The sequence below is a fragment of the Aedes albopictus genome, chromosome 2 (assembly GCF_035046485.1).
Source record: "Aedes albopictus strain Foshan chromosome 2, AalbF5, whole genome shotgun sequence".
In the NCBI taxonomy this organism is placed as follows: Eukaryota; Metazoa; Arthropoda; class Insecta; order Diptera; family Culicidae; genus Aedes; species Aedes albopictus.
The window spans coordinates 298,646,673-298,655,598 of NC_085137.1; the positions used below are offsets into that span (position 1 = coordinate 298,646,673).

The window sequence follows — 8,926 nt, forward strand, 5'->3', positions numbered from 1 at the left end:
GTAATTTTCGATTGCATCATTCAGCAACGTGTACACTGGCAAACGTCAAAGTGATCGAACACTAGCGCATCTGGTGGAACGATTGCGCAAATCAAATGAAATTTGAATTGATCGTTAAATACATATGCCAAGCCGTTTTGAAGAGTGTTACGTCTGTTTGTCTGTGCTTCAACACTTGATGTCCAGGAAAGAGATCTTGACTTGGTGCGTAACCTTTACAACACAGCTGAAAATCCCAGATCAATTCCAGGATGAGCTCATCGAACTACAGAACTGTTCAAAGAAGAACTTGTTCGAAGAAAAGCTCCATTATGAGTTTTGGGTTTTCATAATCGGCCCCCAAGATTTGGTAAATGGCCTTGCGTGTGTCATTGTCATTCGTGACCATGTACCTGTGCGAATCGGGATTTTCAACGATGCTGCGGATAAAGATGAAGTATCGGAATAGACCGGACATCGAAGATAACCTGAAGTGTAATTTGTCAACGATAACTTCAAGGATGAAATTTCTAGCTGAAAATGTACAAGTGCAAGTTTCGCATTGAATTTGACACCAGAAAACTCTTTTTTGCTTGTTAGTGAGTAAAAATGAAATCATTTTTGAATAAAGCTTTATTATCAACTGTAGTATATTTTATTGTTTTTAACCTGTTCGATGAAGGGGGGAATGAGGTTTTGGAAAAAATCCATAAGGGGTGCACGGACTGCAAAAGGTTGAAAACCACTGGTCTAAACTGTTTAATTTGGTTACTCTACTAAATAGTAACTGTGAATAATGTGTTTGTTGAACATTGAAGCCACTCAGGTACAATTGATAATGTTTTTTATGCAATTCAGTGTAATAATTTCTATTTTATACAACTCATTTCAGTATCATAATGACCAACTTTTCCGTACCGGCTCATAATGCAACTGAAATGAGTTGCATAATAGAAAATAGTTGCATTATGAAAAAATCATTGCATAAAATTTTGTATGGGACTCATTGCAAAACTCGATTTTTTCAGCACTCATCGTATTTATCCAACTCGGCAAGCCTCGTTGGATAAATGTACGACTCGTGTTGAAAAAATCAACTTTTTGCAACTCGTGACATAAATAACTCTTGTTTTTAGATTTCGAGGCTTTAACAAAAAAAAAATACTTATATACAAAGGTAATAGGTGTCCCTATTCTTTCAGAACTATGATAATCTTTTCCGTTTATCCTGGCTTTGCTCACCTGCAAAAAGAAGCAGTTTTTCCAAATCGAGCGCATTTGTTTACGAGTTTTCAGTATTGGTACTCTTGAAAACGTGAGTAGGGGACCATATCGGCCATTGTGGCAGCCATGTTTGTATTCTCTGTAGCTTCTCCTTAACCACTAGGCTAACTGGAGGAATGATGCCCACCGGATAATCAACTAGCATCTACTGCTCTGCCGTGTGCAGCATAGTTGTCCCATTTTCCACAACAGCAAACTGAGAAAAACGCGTTTTAAGTCTTGTTTCCATCTCTATGGACAAGTGTAATAAAACACAAAGTGAATCTATCAGCATAGCGTTAGAAAGAGTATTTATCATAGTATGAACAAAAAGTTTTATAAACATTCAGTTTACTATGATTTTTTTTAAAGAAAATATCTTCTGGTGGGACTGTTATGCCGATAAATCTAGTTATTTTCGTGATTTTCTCCGGCATAAGCTGTCCCACGTCATGAGAGATGTTCAGCATAAGCTATCCCATGTTGAATTTTACATATGATATTTCCGGAGATTCTCTCAGCGATGCTCTGATAGCTTTTTATACGTATAAATTAAACATGGGAGCCACGGCCCGTGGCGCAACTGGTCACACGTTTGCTTCATAAGCAGATGGTCATGGGTTCGATCCCAGCCCCGGCACTTTCGTCAGTTGCTCGTTTGCGCTGACAGCAGCTGACACTGACCCTCTTCTGAGCCCATGGCTCAAATGGACGATCATTTTGTCTATCCCCTGTAGGTATTGAGTCACCGACGTAAAATTCCTGAACGAGTTATTGTTTTGGTGTTTAGGACTGCTTGAGGTATTATTCAATTATGAAAAACTAGGTAGGGGGATTAGGGGCATAATGGACACCCTAAGCAAATGAGTATATTAGGCCTGTATAACAGACAAAACTTAACATATTATCAGTTGGCTTACAACTTTAACTTGTTACCTACGTATTTCGATCATTTACAGCAGGAAGAATGTCATTATTGTGAAGAAATAATGAATTGTAAACCGTGTGTTTTTTGGGGCTGGCAGGAAAGGTACGGGGCGAATTGGACACCCATCGGGGCATAATGGACACCCCTACATGTTTTATGCTGTATCTTTGATAATATCGACCAGTTAAGTAATTTGCCTACGGGGATCAATACCACAGATATAATACTCCATCTTAGACGAGTTTACATAACATTAAAGTTAATTAAATACATTTTTGGCTAAAATAATTAGATTGATTTTTTTCCAAACTCTCTAAAACGCCTAACAGTATGCAACGCGCGTACATCCATTTATGATTGCCAGTGTTCATTTCGCCCCGAATTGACTACAACATTGAAATTGCTATTTTGAGTAAGTATTATATTGTACTTCATCCATTGCTAAATCTGCGTATACAAGTAGATAAGCCAACAATTCACTTGTTTTTATGGTGGACACATTCAAACACTCGTAATACCTTATTTGCTACTGTTCGAAATTATAAGAAATCCACCATATGGAAAACATACTTCAATTTCAATGATATTTTGGTTATTTTGAAGAAATATAAATGGTACTTTTGAAAAATGCATATATATATACTTATGCATTAAAAGTTTTACATTAAAGTCAACGGTTTCGGCAAAAACAGGGGTGTCCATTTCGCCCCGGGTGTCCATTATGCCCCTAATCCCCCTATTTGTATGAAGAATTCGCCTGATTTGATTAGATATTGTAATACGTTTTATCATTATTTAGGTGGTTTTAATAGAATATAGGCTCAGTGTACCAGTTATGGCTATAGTACCTCAAATTCGCCATAGTTGATTTTCAACCTTTGAAGATACAAATCAACAAGGAAAAATTCGTGAACAACAGATCACGATCACAAAAGATGATTGCAATCATTCAAACTTGACAATTTGCTCAAATTATGGTAGAAATAAATCATTTTCCTTAACTTTTCGACCTCCTTGCACCCTATTTCGCCATAGTGTACCAGTTATGGCAAATCCCATAAGGAATGCATGTAAATAGTGCGAAGTGGAACCCAAATTAACAAATGTGTCCATAACTGGTACAGGGTTCCTATCATTGGCACACGTTGTAATCAATACTAAAAGCAGTTTTGGCTCCGTTTCTATATTTTTCCTGTAAATTATGAAAACTAATCAATCATTTGACTCATTGTTTACATTTGTCGGTCTTCTTCTTATTTTTGTAGAAATAGTTTTTCTTAGGTGGTGCGATAACTGGTACAGGCACCCTACACCAGTTATTATTTTAGGTATTTTATCTCTTATGCAGGGCTTCTTAATACCTCATTCAGGTTGTAGGTATTAGGGTTTACATACCTGAGTTTGGCATTCTACAGTGATCGGCGATCGCGCTGTTGTAATCTATACAACACGTTGAAAAAAACTCGTTTTTTTGTACTTAGCATTAGCGTGGTGGTGGCAAACTGCGCGAGTTACGGGAGGTTAAAAAGATAAATCAATGTTCGCTAAGGATGTTTTTCAAAATAGTATTTCCACCTTGATTTAAAAATAGACTAATTCGAGTGTCATGATTGTTTACTAAAATGAAAGTTAATTTTAAATCATTTTATTACCTGTGAACAACTGGCGGCGTCAGTTGGATTCAACGATGACGCGTTTCTGTTAATTGCTTGCAACGAAACGTAATTCACAGAAAGCGTCATCATTGAATCCAACTGACGCCGCTTATTGTTCACAAGGAAAACAATGATTTAAAATAAACTTGGACATTACAGAAAAAGGTGTGAATGCCTTATTCGAATGGGTATCCGCGGTATCCGTGGCGATCGTCCATGACGTTACATCGAATTTTACCTCATCGATTGTGGCAGTTCTGTATAAATTCATTCGACCAGATCTAATGTGATCTAGTATGACCATCGTTGCTTTCTGTTGCACCACTGCTCAGTTTCGTCACTACCCAGCAGAAATGTACTTATTTTCACAAATTGATATGTACTCCACACTGTGGTTAGTATTAACTTATTATATGCGCAGTCTATTCAAGGGTTGCGGGTTATAAAAAGTTTTATGACTCAAACGATGATTCAAAAACCGCTTTTAATACTTGATTTTGTTCCTTTCAGGGATCCTGCGCAAACTGCAGTCATGCGGAACCCGTCGAATCGACTGAGCGGTCAGTTCAACCTGTGCTGTTCGGTGGATGAAAACTTGCTCAAATCACCCAAGAAAAACCGCTACCCAGACCCACATGGTGGTGTTGGAGGAAGCAGCTCATTAGATTATGGTATTCAGCAGAAGCATCAGCAACAACAGCAACAAGATCAGCAGAAGCGACGCCAGCAGTTGAAGTTGGAACTTAACGCCAAGAACTCGACGACAAATGGTGACCGAAGCGAGAAGAGAAGTCCTGTTATCAATGGGACTAGAAGTAGGCCGCTGGAATTTGGGCAGGAAGTGGCCGGAGCGGTGGCTTCGAGCGAAGAAGTTGATAGCAGTGGATATCATAGTAATAGTCAAACGGCGTTAGTTGATAATAGGGTTGTGACAAAACCTGTGGTGTTCCGGGAGTATCAGAATCATACGCAACGGGCGATTATGAGTAGCAAATCTAGGTTTAAGGAACGGTTCCTTCCTCCATTGCCAAAACTTGAGGGTTACGAGAAAATGGAGCAGCACTACAGTTCACCAAATATAGCAGAGACGGATGATCCACCGGGTGTAGATCGACGCGATAGCCGGAAGTCGATGTCCTTCGATACTGTTACAACGGCAAATGATGGTGATTCGGTAATCAGCAATCCGGTGAGTACCGACTCGCTGGCCAGGCAAGCGTTGATGGCAGCGCACGTGCTCCATCTCATACCAGCGGATAAGGCTCGCCAAAGGAATTTCCTTCACGGCAGACTAGGGACCACTTCACTTTTGGGTCCTTCTGAACTCGACAAAGTTCTTCCAACTAGAGAAATCACGATATTCGTCGGTACATGGAATATGAACGGACAAAGTCCGCCGAAACAGATGAATGATTTTGTCCTTCCAACTTCACTGGAGCACGTTCCGGACATAATTGTGTTCGGTACCCAGGAATCCTACTCGGAGCGATTCGAGTGGGAGGTAACATTGCAGGAAACTCTCGGCCCTAGTCATATTCTTCTCCATTCAACCAGCCTTGGTACGCTTCATCTAGCAGCGTTTATCCGACGGGATTTGATTTGGTATTGCTCCGAGCCAGAAGATGCAAACCTTTCGGTGAGACCTGGAACCGCTTTCAGGACGAAAGGAGCCATCGCTATATCGTTCAGTCTATTTGGAACATCATTTCTGTTCGTAACATCACACCTGACGGCTCATCAACAAAAGGTTAAAGAACGTGTTTCTGACGTCAAGAAAATTATCCACTCCCTGGATCTTCCCCGGAATTTAACCGTCAAACATCGTAACAAGGATGTGACACAAAATTTCGACAGTGTTTTCTGGTGTGGTGACCTAAACTTTCGGCTTAGCGAACCGCGGGACAAGCTGATGCACTGGATCGAAACGACGCAGTTTCCTTTACCGGCGCATCTGCCTCATGGGTTTATGCATACGGATCAGTTGACGAGCGTCCTGGCGGATGGGGCAGCATTCAAAGGGTTTCGCGAAGCGAAAATCACATTTCCACCCACTTATAAGGTACGTTGAAAAACAAGGCATTTGAAGCACAGCTTCTCAAAGATCCTAATCTTTATTCTAGTACGATCCCGGCACACAGCGGTTCGATACGTCCAGCAAACAACGTGCGCCGGCTTACACGGATCGCATTCTTTACAAGTTCAAACCGTTACCGGTTACAACTGTCCATCGGCGGATAAGCAACGCTGCCGGAGGTAAAATAACGCATCCTCCATCGCCGGTGAAATGTCTGGCTTACGATTCGGTGCAGAGTATCATCACTTCGGACCATAAACCGGTATGGGCGTTGTTTCGCAGCATAATACGGCCAGGCGTAGATACGTGAGTATTTGAATTAACCCTACAGTGATCGCGCTGTTGTTCGAAATCTCGCTTTTCGTACTTTCGAATTCCACTCTCGAAAAACTCACAACATGTGAATCCTTGCTACGGAAGGGAAGTGAAGCGTTGGCCCCGAGATGAACTTGCCTAGGGCTGAAAAACTCGTTTATTACAATTCTATTTACTTGGCAGGCTCATACGTCCGAAAGCTTAACGGGGCCGAATATTCATAATTTCACAAAGAAATTAACAGACAAATTGTAATCGCAGGTGCTCTGCAACCCCTGTATAGCACACACTTTCTGCAAGCGTACGATTAGTTTTTACTTCGGCCGATGTTATCGGTGGGAAGTCAACATCGTCGAATCGTTGATCGACGGTCAACATCGTCGAATCGTTGAGAGGCGGATAGCTCTAAACATATCTGTTGGGGTCGCTCAACGAGCTTGAAATTAGTGTTCGAAAAGTATGCAAAAAAAAAAGTTGTATGCAGAAAGTACAAGTTGTTGATATAAGCGTGGGCCATCCCAACGATGACCTTGCGATACGGGCTTTAAATTTTGACATGATCGTACTTTAGTTAAACAACAATTTTCCGACAACAAACTTTTAAGGACTTTGAATACTAGTTCAACAATGCACCAGAACCTAATCTCAAGATGTAAATAACTAACGACTGTAATTTTTATTTTGTTCTTGCTCGCTTCTTTGAATTAAGAAAATCCGATGCGCTGGCTGGTTTTGGATTTCATTAGATTTGTGCGCCTAAAATCGTGAGTAGGGCGATTGTGGCGGCCATCTTGGGATTCCAACAAGCTTGTCCTTAACATTAGGTACCATTTTTTTTTCGCAAAATAAGAGAGGCCTATTATACATCTTTAACATTGTAATGTTTGGCAATTCATTATGTTGGTGTCCGGTATTGATTATTACGGTATCATGAGAATTTTATACCAATCAGGCATTCCTTGTTTCTATTTGTAGAATACCACTGGCCGCAGGTCTGTTCAATCGGGAAGTTTATCTTGAAGGTATGAAACGGCGACTTGATAGTTCCGGCTCGAGCTCATCTGCTGTTTGCAGCATTCAATGATGATAGCAAAAACCCGTAATGTGATAAGGTAATCAGCACACAGGTAATGTTATTTTTCTAATCCACTATGCGTCAAGTAGAGTTACTACATATTTACCGTCAATGGAATCTGGACAGTGGAGGTATGTGTGATGCCCCGTGTCCTGCACTGTTAGTTTCACTTAGATAGATCCTGTAGACCATAGTAGCAGTAAAACTTAACCGCAAATAAGAGAACAAAGACAACATACATGAATGATTCCTTTTAAAAAATAACATTTCTAGCATGTTTAGAAAGTTTAGATCAAAACATCTTTTAGAATAGTGTATTAGTGAACCAAATAGCGAACCAATACATTTCCGGTACCGCGAAAAATGGCAGCCTTAAAGGTTAGTTTATAGAAAACCTGTTTCTAGTCAGAACATAAAAGTCAAATTATTAATAAGTCTCATATTTACGTTAGTATCTAAGTCGAACAGTGAACTGATCTACAACCATTTAGTAACATCATCACATATCGAGATGCGATCTTCGTTGTTTCATAGATACATGCCAGTTACAAGTATTGTATCTATCTAGGCCCTATTGGAAATAAAATAAATGTGCTCATCCAAAACAATAAATTTTGCTGTAAGTTTGGAAGATGATAGATTGTAAAAAAAAAACAAACTGGAAGATTTTTGTTAAGTTAATGAACATTTTGCTCAGTCTCTAAACACCTAAATTTTCAAGCTTTAAAAAGACATCCAATAGATACATGCTGCATTCTCGACGGATTAGGATCTCTAATAATTTAGTCAACAGCAATAGCCATATCCAAAGGAACACCACATAAATAATTTCTACCGAATATGAACCATGTGTCTCTCTCTACCTCTCGTGGTGAGTAGCAAAACCAATACAAACAGTAAATAGCATACATAGTCAGAATGTAGAATCTCTGAAAGACATTAGTACATGCTCGCCAAATGGGAGCCGCATTAAATGGTAGAAAATAAATTGTACAGAAGCAATGATGAAACAATCCCTTCACCAACTAATATTCCATGGATTGGTAACTATCCGGAATTGGCCTTAACGAAGTATAACAAAATCAGCAAACTTTTTTAAACTGCTAAGTGTTGTATCGAACAGTTTATTTTCATTCCATCATTTACCTGTATTCTTCCAAAGTATATTTATTTCCACTTACGAATAGTCGGTTTTACGATTTATGTTATTGGCCGTATAATGGCCGTTGTTTTGTTTGTGTTGCTTGACAAGTTTGACAAAAGCATGTGAGGATCTGAATTTTTACACACTGTTTCAACTTTGAAAATAAATTCCATTTCCTTCTATATCTGCATTTCGACACTCGAGATATCACAGCCATGCACTTCGGGCAAGACACTGGATAGTACATTTTCAGGGTTGTTACAACAGCGCGGATTTCGCGAATTTCGCGGATTTCGCGATTTTCGCGGATTTGGCGCGGATTTACCCATGGAATTTGGCCCTCGCGCGGATTTGGCGCGGAATTGATTTTTGTAGTGTGTATAGGTATATAATTGAAAGATTATCGACACTTGATAATAAAATTATGAAATGTGTTTGTTTAAATTGCCAGGATTGGATATAGTAGTAGGTAGTCGATATATTTCAAAAATAT

General features: G+C 39.6%; 1 protein-coding gene across 8 annotated transcripts in view; it reads left to right on the forward strand.

The window, feature by feature from the left end:
* LOC109430632 (inositol polyphosphate 5-phosphatase E) overlaps positions 1–8,615 on the forward strand; it is a 49,280-nt gene extending 40,665 nt beyond the window's left edge. For 7 of the 8 annotated variants that reach the window (XM_062852137.1, XM_062852131.1, XM_062852132.1 and 4 more), the window contains 3 exons: positions 4,336–5,884; positions 5,946–6,205; positions 7,190–8,615. In XM_062852137.1, coding sequence (XP_062708121.1) covers positions 4,358–5,884; positions 5,946–6,205; positions 7,190–7,298 — 1,896 coding nt within the window. In that variant the 5' untranslated portion in view covers positions 4,336–4,357 and the 3' untranslated portion in view covers positions 7,299–8,615. Of the gene's footprint in view, positions 1–3,988; positions 4,220–4,335; positions 5,885–5,945; positions 6,206–7,189 lie in introns of those variants that run through there. The other variant, XM_029879600.2, reaches the window with a different exon arrangement.
* Positions 8,616–8,926: the final 311 nt, after the last annotated feature.